The sequence below is a fragment of the Theropithecus gelada genome, chromosome 7a (genome assembly GCF_003255815.1).
Source record: "Theropithecus gelada isolate Dixy chromosome 7a, Tgel_1.0, whole genome shotgun sequence".
Classification (NCBI taxonomy): domain Eukaryota; kingdom Metazoa; phylum Chordata; class Mammalia; order Primates; family Cercopithecidae; genus Theropithecus; species Theropithecus gelada.
The window spans coordinates 26810904-26827598 of NC_037674.1; the positions used below are offsets into that span (position 1 = coordinate 26810904).

Here is a 16695-nt window from a genome sequence, read left to right on the forward strand (position 1 = left end):
AGTCTTAATTTAAAAAAAAAAAAAAGCCTCAGTGGTTTACAAATGAATTTGTTCTTTAAAATTTTTACTATCATGATATTCCAAAGTATAGGCAAGACATCTCACATTAAAATATTTACACTATTTTGGCCGGGCGTGGTGGCTCACGCCTGTAATCCCAGCACTTTGGGAGGCTGAGGCGGGTGGATCACGAGGTCAGGAGATCGAGACCATCCTGGCTAACATGGTGAAACCCCGTCTCTACTAAAAATACAAAAAAATTAGCCGGGCACGGTGGCAGGCTTCTGCAGTCCCAGTTATTTGGGAGGCTGAGGCAGGAGAATGGGTGTGAACCCAGGAGGGGAGCTTGCAGTGAGCCAAGATAGCACCACTGCACTCCAGCCTAGGCAACAGAGCAAGACTCCATCTCAAAAAAAACCACACAAAATAGTAAAAATTTACACTATTTTCTGTCAAGCTGATTACATTTATCACAGGAAATTTGTGTGTGTGTGTGTATGTGTGTGTATAGTCTCGCTCTGTTGCCCACCCAGGCTGGAGTGCAATGTCGGCTCACTGCAACCTCCGCCTCTCAAGTTCAAGCGATTCTCCTGCCTCAGCTTCCCAAGTAGCTGGGATTACAGGTGCATGCCACCATGCCCAACTAATTTTTGTATTCTTAGTAGAGACAAGGTTTCACCATGTTAGCCAGGGTAGTCTCGAACTACTGACCTCAAGTGATCCACCCACCTCAGCCTCCCAAGGTGCTGGGATTACAGAAGTGAGCCACTGCACCCAGTCAGGAAATTATTTCTAATAAAGACATGTTTCTAAACATCTAGACATATCATTAAAAGAAAATAAATATTTATTTTAATGTCAACATAGCACATATTTCAGAAGAGTTCATGTATTTTATCTACTAAAGAGTTTATACATTTTATCACTATGAGCTACCACTGTGCAGTCTTAAAATGACCTTACCTGCTGAAGGAGTTGCTCTTATTACTTCAACTGATTCTGGGAGATCAAGGGGTTGGCTATACACCAGTCTAGAACTCAGAATAAGTTTACTGGCAGTTTGAAGATTGGCAATTGATGAAGAATGTGGCATGGGGCTCACACTAGGAGAGGTTTCTGGAGAAGAATCCACATTCTTCTGTCCAGGGACTGAAAGTAGACTCTCAGAGGAAGCACCTTCTGAAGCTTTAGCTTTAAAAATAAATTATAATATTACAAAATGTATGTATATCATTACTATAAATATGAGCTAGAATATTAGTTCGTTATTATTTAAGAAACATAGCTTCTTAAAAGTATTTTGGAGGTGAGCATACAGAGAAAAGAGAACTCTTTAAAATAGAATGACCATATGACTCAGCAATCTCACTACTAGGTGTTTATCCAAAGGAAAGGAAATCAGTGTATCAAATGGATAACTGCACCCCTACATTTATTGTAGCACTATACACAACAGCCAAGACATAAAATCAACCCAAGTATCCATCAGTGAATACACGGATAAAGAAAATGTGGTATATACACAATGGAATACTATTCAGCTATAAACAAGAATGAAATCCTGTCACTTGCAGCAACACAGTTGGAAACCAAAGGTCACTATGTTAAGTGAAACAAGCCAGGCACAGAAATACAAATATCACCTGTTCTTTCCCTCACATATGAGAGCTAAGAAAGTGGATCTCACGGAGGTAGATAATAGAATAACAGACACCAGAGAATGGGAAGGGTTGTGGGGTGGGTGAAGAGAGAATGGGAAGGGTTGTGAGGTGGGTGAAGAGACTGTTTAATAGGTACAAACAAAAAGTTAGACAGAAGAAATAAGTTCTATTGTTTGATAGCACAGTAGAATGACTACAGTTAACAACAATACATATTTCAAAAGAGCTAGAAGATCTGAAATGTTCCCAACCTGAAGAAACAATAAACTTCAAAGTAATGAATATCCTAAATACCCTGATATGATCATTACATATTCTATCCATGTATAAAAACATCACATGTACCCCATAAGTATGTATAATTATTATGCATCAATAAAATTTTTTTTAAAAATTACTTTGGAGACAAGGTCAATTTTCAAACTTTTGCTTAGTTACTCTGATAAGCTTTTTTGTTTTGTTTTGTTTTGTTTTGTTTTGTTTTTTACAATTTTACTCTTTCTTAGCATCAGTTCTATCATGGGGAGACTGATAGGGAAGAATCACAACATGTAAAAGCTACAAGAAACCCCTTACACAGTCCAGTGCTTACAACCTTTAAAACACATTAAAAGCTTGAGGAATTTGTTAACATGCAAATTCCTAGGCCTAACCACAGAGACACTGATTTAGATGATATGGGGTAGATCTCAGTAAAGCAGCCCAGGTGTTTTTGAAACAGATGGATCATGAACCAAACTTTAAGAAATAGCAATGTACTGCCTCACTTTTAGATTAAGAAATTTAAACTTAGAGAGTTTAGTGATTTTCCTGAGGCCATATAATTAGCTAGGGGCAAAGAAGACGTTACACTAGCAGCCTCCTATCAAGTACTCAAATCAGAGAATGATTTCAAGAATAAACACAAAAAGTAAAAGTTGTAAGAAAATTTAAGACAATATTAGTTGACTGCCTTTGTAAGCCATATTGACTTGATCTTCCAAAGAACTTCCAGTGAGTATAAATCTCTAAGATTCAGTTATCTGTTCTTCTGTGACATATAAGAGATACTCTATATTATATTTATTTATTTATTTGTGTATCTGTCTCTCTCCATTGGACCACAAATTCACTAAAGGCAGGGATGATATGTTATTGCCTTGTACATCTCAAGGAGCACCAGAATATCTAATAAATAATAATCAATCCTCTTTTGTTTCTGTTAAACATGTCAATCTATCTTATACTGGTAGGCCAATAAGTAAGAAATATGAAAAAAAATTTTTTGTAAAATGAAATGAGACTACAAACTTGAATCCATAGTCAGAATACAGGAGTCCCACTCCTGGCTCTATCACTAATGAGATGTGTTTCCTTAGGCCAGGCACTTCACCACCTCTGGCTACTTTTTCACCAGCAAAATAAGGTTAAAACTACATCATTTCTCTTCCTGTAAAGCATGCTATTTTCTAACATATATCTCATGCTAAGAAAGAAAATAAGAGCAGAAAAAAAAAAGCAAAGACTTTAGAGTCACCAAGGCCTGATTTTGAAACTTGGTTCTGTGACAAACTACATAATGGGTCTTGCTCAAGTTACTTACCCTTACTCCATTAATAAACTGGGTATAATGTCTATCTCACATATATAAAGCACCAATCTCAGTACCTGGCACGCAGAAGGTACTCAACATGTTCCCTTCTCTAACAAAATTTAAACCAATCATTTATCCTCTAACAGGATATTCACTACTGTGGTAAATTTAAGCATTAAATGTGAATGGCAGGATACACTGTTAAATCTGCAGCAAAGATTAGAACAAAAAGATGGATGCTTTCTATCACAGCTAAGAAGAGTAAATTATTTGCCTCTACTGTAATCTCATTGTCTGTGACCTACTGCTGTCACAAACAGTGTAGGCAAGCAACTCAACTCTAACCCTGGCTTTAGTGAGACACACACCTCATAAACAGTGGGGACAAACAAAATCACACAGTTCCTGTCCTCCCACAAGGATCTGTTACTACCTCTATAAATCTCTTCAGAGTCACTTCTATCTCTGTGCCAAATTCTAGAAATTACTATATTCTCTGCTGGGTGAATCTCTTCCTGATGAACTGGTTTTAGATCCCTTCTCTTGCATTTCTGTCAAACAACATATAATGCAAAAAATTAACTCCAAAGGCTTTGAAAGAATTTTTAAATACCTGGTGCCTCAAGAAGATTAGGCTCAACTAGGTGAAGGTAAAGGTTCTGTCAAATACTTTGGCTTTTCTAATGCCAATTCATGGCCCAGTTAGAACTGCTACCTACAAAGTTATGTGATAATGTATAATACATGTGAACAAAAAAGTACAAATTATTCTTTCACTGTATTAAATGTTGTATAAGAAGTTGTATAAAATCAACTAATATAATTACAAGAAATAATAAACTATTACAACTCAAATATTTTGAGTTAACAGTTTAAAGCAGATTCAATGTGATATGGCTATCCATGTAGTTCTTCATTTTAACAATTATCTCTCAAAAAGTAAAAGTTTGTTTTTTAAAAAAACTATGATCAATTTCTTTGCTTCATACTACAGATTTCCCAATTTGTTTAGAGATTAATCTAAATGTGTACAGCAAAAGAATGGCTGAAATAATTTTTTAATCACAATTGCATTTCTTTTTTTTTTTTTTTTCTTTTTTTTTTTGAGACAGGGTCTCACTTTGTCACCTAGGCTGGAGTGCAGTGGTGCAGTCTCGGCTTATTGCAGCCTCTGCCTCAAGGGCTCAAGCAATCCTCTCATCTCAGCCTCCCAAGTATAGGCACACGCCACTATATATGACTAATTCTTTATTTTTTTGTAGAGATGAAGTCTCACTATATTGCCCAGGCTGATCTTGAATTCCTAGGCTCAAGCGATCATCCTGCCTTAGCCTCCCAAAGTGCTGGGATTATAGGCATGAGCCATCATGCCCAACCTGTATTTCTTAATGTTCTACAAAAACAGTTCTGCTCATAAGCCTCAGGCACTCAATTATATTTTATCAAACAGCAATTCTGCTTTTTTTTTTTTTTTTTTTTTGAGACGGAATCTTGCTCTGTCGCTCAGGCTGAAGTGCAGTGGCACAATCTCAGCTCACTGCAACCTCCACCTTCCAGGTTCATGCCATCCTCCTGCTTCAGTCTCCTGAGCAGCTGGGACTACAGGTGCCCGCCATCACGCCTGGCTAATTTTTTGTATTTTTAGTAGAGATGGGGTTTCACCATGTTAGCCAGGATGGTCTTGATCTGCCTGCCTCGGCCTCCCAAAGTGCTGGGATTACAGGCATGAGCCACCACGCCTGGCCAATTCTGCTTCTTTTAATGATGATAAAGCTGATGATGTACAGTGTATTGCATGGGAATGTGTATTAACAAAAAAGTACAATATTAGTTCTATGGACATCTAGAACAGTCATAATGTGCACTCAATAAATATTCACTGAAAAAAATAAATCAAGCTTTTACTTTTTTTTTCAATATGTCTAATGTGCCCATAGGCTAGTTTTTAGGATTAACCAGTTTCATTAATGATTTATGACCTTGTAATTAAAAGTTTAGAAGAGACATAATTCAGCAACTCAATTTACAGTTTACTGGAACTTCATTTTACAGAATTAACCAAATGAATTTATTATGTATCATCTCTGTATGAAACTATAATTACTTACCTAAACATGCCTGTACAGATTTAAGATGAAGGTGCCACATATGCAGAATAGAGTTATTATTGCTGTCCTTCTCAATTACTACTAGAAAGAACTTTTCTGAAAATGGTGGTGGGCGGTATCCTATTATTCAAAGGAAAAGGATATTTAAATTAGTATGTTTTTATAGGGTTAAAAAAACACTTTTTAAAAGCTACCACCACCTCTTGATATGCATGGAAGTTGGGAAGAAAAGGCAAGAAAGACCTTTAGGAGGAGTTTTATATAATTTTTGTGCCAAAAGTTAGATAGCTATCAAGGACTAACGAAGTTACGTCAAAAGTACACAAAAGCTAATATGAAAGGATATCTACTGGTCAAAGAGGGGACACTTTGAGCATCAAAGAATAAAACTGAATACAATTTGTTAAAATATATTTATCCTATTACAAACTAGGAGTTTACACAAATACCAAAAGAGGCTACATAAAAAAGAAAGGAAAGGAAAGGAAAGCAGCAGAAGAAGAATGGAAGGAGGAGAGAAGGGAAGTAAGCGGGGTGCTGAGCATACAAAAGCTCAAGCCGGCCTCACAGGATGCCCCTGGAGTAACTGGGCCACTTACTCCTTATTTGGAGAACTGGCAATTAAAAGGAAATAATACAATATTCAACCTGCTTTCTTGTATGAAAACAGCATTTAAAAAAACTTAAGTTGTGGGAGAAGGAGTAGTGGTAGGGTAAAGAAGAAATTTTGTAGAAATTTCACGCATTTTTTAAAGAAAAGACATTACTTGTATGTATAATTTTCCCTGTTGACAATTATAGTCTTCATAACTGAAAATGAGATCTATGCAGGATAATAAAAGCTTTCCTTAATAATGAAAACTCATGACAACTTATTGGCAATGAGCGCTGCTAGAGTTAAAATTGTGGCCTCTAACCATTTCCATTAAAAGAAACAGTTTGGCACTGCATGTTCTCACTCATAAGTGGGAGTTGAACAATGGGAACACATGGACACAGGGAGGGGAACATAACATATCGGGGCCTGTTGAGGAGTAGGGAGCTAGGGAGGGGAGAGCATTCGGAGAAACACCTAATGTAGATGATGGGTTGACGGGTGCAGCAAACTACCATGGCACGTGTATACCTATGTAACAAACCTGCATGTTCTGCACATGTATCCCAGAACTTAAAGTATAATAATAATTTTTTAAAAAGGAACAGTTTGGAAGGATGATTCCATTCTTGCAAAGGACAGCTACAAGATAAACCCAGGAAAATCTTATGCCTGAAAGAAAGTAAACTATTACAATAATGAGGTTATGTCAAAAGGACTCAGGACCTACTTCAAATGGTACTTACTAGCCTAATATAGGACTATGTAGGCATTTAAAAAATGATTGCAACTGATTGAAATATCCTACATAGATAAAAATCCATTGAGTTATATGAGTACTTCTCGTATGTATATTATTGTTCATTAAAGAGTTTTCTTAAAATGAGTTCATATTGATACCTAAAAGACAAAGAAATCCAAACAACAACAACAACAACAAATTCAACAGTAGTAGCTGGAGATAACCAGCGCACAGACTCCTCATTCTGAAACTGTCAATTAAATGGAAAGAATTAAGCACTTAAACCCTTTCCAAAAAGAACTGTTTTTCAAAGTAATCCACTGGCCCCAGTAGATAAAGAAATGCTTCTATTTACAGACGTTTTCCAGCTAATAAATAAATGAGAACTGATAAAATTGGAAAATCATAATTTTTCAATCCTTAATGAACTAGTGTAAGATCAATAATATTCAATGGAAGAAGCCATGAGATAAAGACTGCTGTCAAACTACAATGACACCACCAATTGAATCTTCTGACTCTTAATATGACTAAAAGTGAGATATCTGAATATTATTTTTTTTCTGGTATGATACATATGAAGTACTGCATCACCTAGAATGTTGAACCCAGATCTAATCAAGTCTACAGAGCTAACTTGCACTTTACAGGAAATACAGTAGACAAGAAAAAGTTTAAACAACATCACAAGTAAGTAGTCAGAGAAACTCCTTTAAAAAAAAAAAAACCTTGCCCTAGAACTAAAGGAGATAGAGACACAAAAAAACCTTTCAAAAAATCAATGAATCCAGGAACCGGTTTTTTGAAAAGATTAACAAAATAGATAGACCGCTAGCCAAACTAATAAAGAAAAAAAAAGAGAAGAATAAAACAGACACAATGAAAAATGATAAAGGGGATATCACCACTGATCCCACAGAAATACAAACTACCATCAGAGAATACTATAAACACCTCTATGCAAATAAACGAGAAAATCTAGAAGAAATGGATAAATTCCTAGACATATAAACCCTCCCAAGACTAAATCAGGAAGAATTGAAATCCCCAAATAGACCAATAACAAGTTCTGTAATTGAGGCAGTAATTAATAGCCTATCAACCAAGAAAAGCCCAGGACCAGACAGATTCACAGCCGAATTCTACCAGAGGTACAAAGATGAGCTGGTACCATTCCTTCTGAAACTATTCCAATCAATAGAAAAAGAGGGACTCCTCCCTAACTCATTTTATATGGCCAGCATCATCCTGATACCAAAACCTGGCAGAGACACAACAAAAAAAGAAAATTTCAGGCCAATATCCCTGATGAACATGGATGCAAAAATCCTCAATGAAATACTGGCAAACCAAATCCAGCAACACATCAAAAAGCTTATCCACCACGATCAAGTTGGCTTCATCCCTGGGATGCAAGGCTGGTTCAACATACGCAAATCAATAAATGTATTCCATCATGTAAACAGAACCAATGACAAAAACCACATGATTATCTCAACAAATACAGAAATGGCCTCTGATAAAACTCAACAGCCCCTCATGCTAAAACCTCTCAATAAACTAGGTATTAATGAAACTTATCTCAAAATAATAAGAGCTATTTATGACAAACCCACAGCCAATATCATACTGAATAGGCAAAAGCTGGAAGTATTCCCTTTGAAAACCAGCACAAGACCAGGATGCCCTATCTCACCACTCCTATTCAATATGGTATTGAAAGTTCTGGCCAGGGCAATCAGGCAAGAGAAAGCAATAAAGGGTATTCAAATAGGAAGAGAAGAAGTCAAATTGTCTCTGTTTGCAGATGACATGATTGTATATTTACAAAACCCAATCGTCTCAGCCCAAAATCTCCTTAAGCTGATAAGCAACTTCAGCAGTCTCAGGATACAAAATCAATGTGCAACAATCACAAGCATTCCTATACACCAATAACAGACAAACAGAGAGCCAAATCATGAGTGAACTCCCATTCACAATTGCTATAATGAGAATAAAATACCTAGGAATCCAACTTACAAGGGATGTGAGGGACCTCTTCAAGGAGAACTACAAACCACTGCTCAAGGAAATGAGAGGACATAAACAAATGGAAAAACATTCTATGCTCATGGATAAGAAAAATCAATATCGTGAAAAAGTAATTTATAGATTCAATGCTATCCCCATCAAGTTACCATTGACTTTCCTCACAGAATTAGAAAAAAAACTCTTTAAATTTCATATGGAACCAAAAAAAGAGCTCACATAGCCAAGACAATCCTAAGCAAAAAGAACAAAGCTGGAGGCATTATACTACCTGACTTCGAACTATACTGCAAGGCTACAGTAACCAAAACAGCATGCTACTGGTACCAAAACGGATATATAGACCAATGGAACAGAATAGAGGCCTCAGAAATAACACCACACATCTACCACCATCTGATCTTTTACAAACCTGACAAAAACAAGAAATGGGGAAAGGATTTCCTATTTAATAAATGGTGTTGGGAAAACTGACTTGCCATATGCAGAAAACTGAAACTGGACTCCTTCCTTACACCTTATACAAAAATTAACTCAAGATGGATTGAAGACTTAAACATCAGACCTAAAACCATAAAAACCCTAGAAGAAAACCTAGGCAATACCATTTAGGACATAGGCATGGACAAAGACTTCATGACTACAACACCAAAAGCAATGGCAACAAAAACTAAAGAGCTTCTGCACAGCAAAAGAAACTATCATCAGAGTAAACAGGCAACCTACAGAATGGGAGAAAATTTTTGCAATCTATCCACCTGACAAAGGGCTAATATCCAGAATCTATAAAGAACTTAAACAAATTTACAAGAAAAAAACAACCCCATCAAAAAGTGGGCAAAGGATATGAACAGACACTTCTCAAAAGAAGACATTTATGCGGCCAACAAACATATGAAAAAATGCTCATAACCACTGGTCATTAAAGAAATGCAAATCAAAACCACAATGAGATACCATCTCACGTCAGTTAGGATGGCAATCACTAAATAGTCAGGAAACAACAGATGCTGGAGAGGATGTGGAGAAATAGGAACGCTTTTACATTGTTGGTGGGAGTATAAATTAGTTCAACCATTGTGGAAAACAGTGTGGCAATCCCTCAAGGATCTAGAACCAGAAATACCATTTGACCCAGCCATCCCATTAGTGGGTATATACCCAAAGGATTATAAATCATTCTACTACAAAGACACATGCACATGTATGTTTATTGCGGCACTGTTCACAATAGCAAAGACTTGGAACCAACCCAAATGACCATCAATGATAGATTGGATAAAGAAAATGTGGCACATATACACCACGGAATACCATGCAGCCATAAAAAAGGATCAGTTCATGTCCTTTGAAGGGACATGGATGAAGCTGGAAACCATCATTCTCAGCAAACTAACACAGGAACAGAAAACCAAACACTGCTTGTTCTCACTCGTAAGTGGGAGTTGAACAATGAGAACATATGGACACAGGGAAGGGCACATCACACACTAGGGCCTGTCGGGGGGTGGGGGACCTAGGGAAGGGATAGCATTAGGAGAAATATCTAATGTAGATGATGGGTTCATGGGTGCAGCAAACCACCACAGCACGTGTTTACCTATATAACAAACCTGCACATGTATCCCAGAACTTAAAGCATAATAAAAAAATAATTAAAAAAAAAAAAATTGGCCGGGCGCGGTGGCTCAAGCCTGTAATCCCAGCACTTTGGGAGGCCGAGACGGGCGGATCACAAGGTCAGGAGATCGAGACCATCCTGGCTAACACAGTGAAACCCCGTCTGTACTAAAAAAAAAAAAATACAAAAAAATAGCCGGGCGAGGTGGCAGGCGCCTGTAGTCCCAGCTACTCAGGAGGCTGAGGCAGGAGAATGGTGGGAACCCGGGAGGCAGAGCTTGCAGTGAGCTGAGATCCGGCCACTGCACTCCAGCCTGGGCAACAGAGCGAGACTCCGTCTCAAAAAAAAAAAAAAAAAAAAACTTAAAAAAAAAAAAAAAAACCTTGCTCTAAAGTTAGTGGCATAATGAGGGTGTATATAAGGTATCACTTTAGATTAAAATACTCTTCTTAATAGACAGTGAAAACACAATATGTAAACCTTGTTTGGATATAGATTCAAACAAAAACACATAAACAAAAACCTCAACTTTTTGACAATTCAATGAAGAATGGGAGTAGTTATTGCATGATTCTGAGGAATTTTATTATTTTATCAATTTGATAATAGCAAATATGTAAGGGAGTTATTTTTAGAAATGCATATGGAAGTGAAACAACACTGCAGGTGGATTTGCTTTAAAATATTTCAGGGGGGCCAGGCACAGTGGCTCACACCTGTAATCCCAGCACTTTGGGAGCCAAGGTGGGCTGATCACTTGAGGTCAGGAGTTCAAGACCAACCTGGCCAACGGAGTAAAACTCCGACTCTAGTAATAACACAAAAAAATTAGCCAGGTGTGGTGGCACACGCCTGTAATCCCAGCGGCTTGGGAGGCTGAGGCAGGAGAATTGCTTGAACCTGGGAGGTGGAGGTTACAGTAAGCTGAGATGATGCCACTGCACTCCAGCCTGGGCAACAGAGCAAGACTCTGTCTCGGGGGAACAAAAAAATTTCAGGGGGGAAAAAGAAAGAAAAATTGTGTAGACAAAGCAAGTGTGATAAAATCTTTAACCTACGTTATAATTCAAATATGGAGGTTCACTTAATTATGCACTTAATTTTGTCTATTTTTGGCATTTTTCTTAACTAAGAGAGTAATAAACTTTTAATTAAAACTTAGAAAGTACAAAATAAAGCAGAAGCAGAGAAGAAGAGAAACCTACACAAGTCCTTTAAGAACACAGCTATAAAATCAGGAAGAAAGAGAAACTTCACACAAAAACTAAAGGAAAACCAAGAAAGCATTGAGGAAATCTTTTGGCCTGATTTAGCAGTGGCATAACAAATACCAAAAGCGAGAAATAAAGAAAATTTTTAATGCAAGTCAATTAAAATATTATAAAGAAAAGTACCAACTTTATATAAGCATTGAATTCTGGTAAGTTGGCGTATCTTTCCTGTTAGAAATAACATGATAAATGGCAGCTACATTTGTTGGAAACCATATTAAAAAGATTAACCCAGGCAAAGGTAAGATACTACAGAAAAGTAAATTTTAAATCTGTAAAGAAGTACTGCTGTTATAATGATAGTGAAATAAAACTGAACATAATTGAATAACATAAATAAGAAAAGTTTTGTGTATGAAGAAAGAGGTATGAAAGAAAAACAAGTTACTAGTCTGGCGAGTGCAAAGATGTTTGAGCTAAGCTTCTTAGAATACAGGACCTCAATCTGATTTTCCACTAAAGCAAAGGAAATTATCTGCACAAATTACATAGAAACAGTTTCCTTAGATGCTATACATAATTTTGTGATGAAAACTACACTAAGAAAATTAAATATGTCCATCTGGATATTCACAATTTGTAACCAAATGAAATTAATTATCTAAAACCCTTTGTAAACTAAATATTAACACAGACACTTAATTCTTAAAGACATGGCTTTTCAAATAGAACATGTTGGTTTTATAATTATGAAGTTATATATATATACACACAATTTTATTTGCCAATTTAAAAAACTTAAACATAGTTTAATGTCTGAAGGTAACATTTTAAGCTAAGTTATAAAGCTTAAACTAAACATCATATTGTTTGTTTTTGAAAGGGTTAAACTACTTACTTTCACAAAAAGGAAAAAATACCACACTTCAAAGGGGAAAACTGTGAGACGGTACCTTGCATTCACTATTTCCATGAGGTTTCTACTGTCCCACACAACATGATACCTTATATCTTATATTCATCATTGGTCTGAAGCAATTTACTGATAATTTTTTAAAACCTATAATAAAATTAACTGTTTTCCTTGAGATACCAAATGGAACTACCAATCAAAATAATTTACTTACAGAGTTGAATAATTAAACTTACTTTTTAAAACAAATTAAGGTTCATAGACACCATTTCTTGGCAAAAGTCTGTATCACCAGTGAACTGTCTTGCAAAATGTAATGTTCACCCACATGCCCTCTTCATCTACAAGCAAGCAATTTTGACAGAACTAACTGGTGTATCTGTCAAAAATTATGAGAGTGATAACTTTTGAAGATCCATACTCAATGAAAGCTTAGAGATCTTTTTTTTAGCATGAAGGTAAACAAATGCAGACTATTTTTTTAAAGTACCTTGTGATGGCTGAAAAAATATTTCTGTTTCCTTTTTCTCCATATCTTCTTTATGTGGTTTATATCCTATAATGAAGTCTTCTTGAAACACATGAAGTAACTGTGTATTTGAGCCACACTACAAATATGAAAAAAAATGAAGAGGTTTTATCTTTGAAATTCTCTGTCTCCCATCTCCCATCCATCACCTCCCCAATGCTAATGCAGAAGATATATATCTAACAATTTCTATTCTTTAACTACTACTAATTAGAAAGAAAAAAAGCAACAGAAAAAAATCATTAAAACTATCCTGGTCAGAGAAAAATTACTTTCAAAGATGTCACAGCCAATAGCAGAATAGAAGAACTCTAGCAGAAACAAATCAACTGGTTTGCTTCTCAAAAAAACAAAAACAAAAAAGAAGCTACAAAAACCCAAATTTAAAGAGCAGTTAAGCAACCTTCACCACTTTGAGCCTGAAAGCATCAGATTCACAACTGACTGGGGAGGGCTGCACTAACTATGTAAGACACACTAGACTACTACACAACTTGTAGTTTTAATTCCACCAGAGAACCAAAAAACAAAACAAAACCCAGAAAGCTCCTCAAAGTATCCCAATAGCTCTGTCTAGTGGGAATTACGAGGGATCCTGTAACAGCCAGCAGGAGGATACATCTCTAGAGAATTAAACTCACACATAAGTAACTAGAACCCCTCAAAGGATGGATGAAACATCACTGTCAACTGCTATGCTCCATGACCACGTTTTAAGACTGTCACGAATGGCTACTTAGAACCTTAATGTGAACCGAAGTTCAAGGAAAGGCTACATCCAAACAAAAGCTTATTTTGGAAGTGTATTAAGACAATCAGATGGCACCCCCAGAGATTTCAAGAAAGGGAAGTAGCTATGATTATCTTGACATTTGATGAGGAGTCAATAATCTTATAAAGGAAAGCCTGCCTCTTTACATAATAGAAAGAAATAAAAGGATTACAATATTTGGTTGGGCCACACAATTTTATGAAAGTTATAGGGCATTTTGTGTTTCTATAGGTAGAAACATTAAAAATCTCTTCACATTCATTGTCTAGGAGGTCACCTTCCCAAGGGACAAAGAATAAATGAAAGTAAAGAGAAGGGTGATACCTTTATGGATATAGAAATCATACAACACACTGGGAACAAACCTAGAAAGAACTTTAAACTTTGTCATTCATTATTGCTTACAGTTTACCAGGCCTTCTGTTAAAAATAGCCACAAGGAGCAGGGGAGAAAATGTTGAGCAAATATGAAGTAAAAAGACTGCTTTGTGAGAGCAGGCTATATTAATATCCCACGGTAATCAGTGCAAAGGAGGCTAAAGTAGGGGATGAATTTAACATCCAATCCATTAAAAATTAACTTATCTGTAGGAAGGAAGCCAACCCATGCTTCTACATCCCTATGGAGTAGAAAAAAGAAATCACAGGCTGAATCTGAAGAAAGGTGGGGCACTGGGGATTAAAAAGCATTTCCCAGGAGGTATTAGCAATATGGGTCTGGCAGCCCCAGTTCTGCTATCAAGAGATGATGTATTTTATCTATATTAGCAGAAATGACTACATTTTCCCCAACAGAAAGTGCAAAACACCAAAGAAAATTTATGATGTAATTCTATACTTGCTTTTAACTACAGTTGGCTCTTTCTTCATTTCCTTGTTTAAAACTATTGGTAGCTTCCTTACCAAACTAAACCTTTTCACAATTGGAATTAATGTTAGTTCTATCCCTTAATACATAAACATAGTCCTAAAGAAACAAATATCCTGAGGGCTAAAATGGGTTTTACATCTCCCTGTAGGGAGAAGGGTTCTCCTTATTTCCTAGGTAGTAGCTAGGGAGGAATACTGACTACACAAAGGACCTGTTATTAAAAAGTATATGTTCACTTTGATCTGACTTTCACCTGCATTTTAAAGGACCTCATAAAAGTACCCAACATGGGGCCTAACAAGGCAAACACTCTGAAGCTGAGGTCACCCTCTACTGAGTTGAAAAGAGTAATAATATAAAACGAGAAACCACAACCCGATCCTCTATGCAGCTGCACTGTATTTTCTCTCAGCATTTCAAGAACAGGGTCATGGTTTCTCTAACTGAACCAAATTTCCTTTGCTACAAATACAATTCAACTGGAGAAGAATAATTCCTTTTTAAAAAATTTTTATTTAAATAGCTTTCGGGGTACAAGTGGTTTTCTTGTTACATGGATAAACTATATAGTAGTGAATTCTGAGATTTTAGTGTACCCATCACTCACGTAGTGTACACTGTACCTAACGTGGTTTTTTAAATCCCTAGTTCCATTTCCACCCTCCCGCTTCTGAGTCTCTGAAGTCCATTATATCGCTCTGTATGCCTTTGCATACTCATAGCTTAGCTCCCACTTTATAAGTGAGAATATATGGTTCTTGGTTTCCCAAGGAGAAAAATAATCCCTAAATCATTAGTAGATTTTCACTATGGGAATCAACTGAAGTTGTCTGCATTTAATAACAAACAAGAAAATTATTCTGAGAATGACATATATCATATACACATAAAACATCATGGGATAAAGTATATAATATCACCAATTCACAAGCATGTTTTTACTTGGTTGGTTATTGCATCGAGTTCAATAATGCAGCCAGGTCGAGCAGTAGACTGTTGGCTCACAATATTAAACACTTCTCCAATAAGTTTCTGTAAATAAAAAACACAAAATGTTAATGGCCAACAACTTATAATCTATTGTCAATATGATACAGTATCTTGGACATTTAAGGCTCCCTCTAAATAGTCACTGATTGACAATGCAATGTGATACATTCAAAGAAATATTTCAACTTTCTATACTCATTCTCATGTTAACTCTAAAGTTAACTAAGCAGAGAGAAAACTCTATAGTGTTTACAAAAATAGCATATAACTTCAAGGCATCATATCTTCTTCATTTCTGCAGCCTTAAGGCCCAAGACAGACATGGCTAAAGATCTGGCCCAATGCCTGAGTGGTCTGCAGACATGCAATGACATTTAAAAGTACAACCCTGCCAGACTGAAGGTAAGGGCAATGGTTGAGAAGAAGTGGGATTGTGTCTTGGGATAAGGATGTAGGAACTAACACATGAAGCCTAACTTTGGAACCCCAAAGCCCAAAAACTTTCTGCTAAAAAGAACAGTCCTCCTCACCTATGTTCCAACTGACTTTCTCTTGCATAAAAACCTTTCAGTAACTTCATCTGAAACGGTTGCCTCAGAAAGAAATGCCCATTCTCCTCAGCACCCACCTTTACTACTTTTCACTACCTCAAAAAGGCCAATGAGAGGGGTTAGAGGCTAGCTTCGCCTAGATATAAGTACAAGGTAGGGGAGAAAACAGCCTTTATACTGGAGTTGTAGAAACTTTCTTATTTGTATCAGTAGGATTCCAGAGAGCATCTAAGAAAATGGATTCTAGGGTTATTAGATCAAAAGAAAAAAATATGTAGTTAGGTAGGGCTGAATTTATTGATATGGGTATGTTCACCCAAGATTCATGATTTAAAGTGTTAGCTCAGACATTTAGAAATGGTGTTAACAGGGCCAGGCGCGGTGGTTCATCCCTGTAATCCCAGCACTTTGAGAGGCCGAGGCAGGTGGATCACCTGAGATCAGGAGTTAGAGACCACCCTGGCCAACATGGTGGAACCCCTCTCTATTAAAAATATAAAAATTAGTGGGGAGTGATGGAGGGCACC

At 36.6% G+C, this 16695-nt stretch overlaps 1 protein-coding gene across 3 annotated transcripts in view; it reads right to left on the bottom strand.

Moving 5' to 3' along the window:
* DMXL2 (Dmx like 2) overlaps positions 1 to 16695 on the bottom strand; it is a 174850-nt gene that overhangs the window by 60062 nt on the left and 98093 nt on the right. For 2 of the 3 annotated variants that reach the window (XM_025390578.1, XM_025390579.1), the window contains exons 14-17: positions 15570 to 15659; positions 12946 to 13063; positions 5343 to 5462; positions 964 to 1191 (exon numbers count right to left, since the gene is read on the bottom strand). In XM_025390578.1, coding sequence (XP_025246363.1) covers positions 964 to 1191; positions 5343 to 5462; positions 12946 to 13063; positions 15570 to 15659 — 556 coding nt within the window. The remainder of the gene's footprint in view (positions 1 to 963; positions 1192 to 5342; positions 5463 to 12945; positions 13064 to 15569; positions 15660 to 16695) is intronic. The other variant, XM_025390580.1, reaches the window with a different exon arrangement.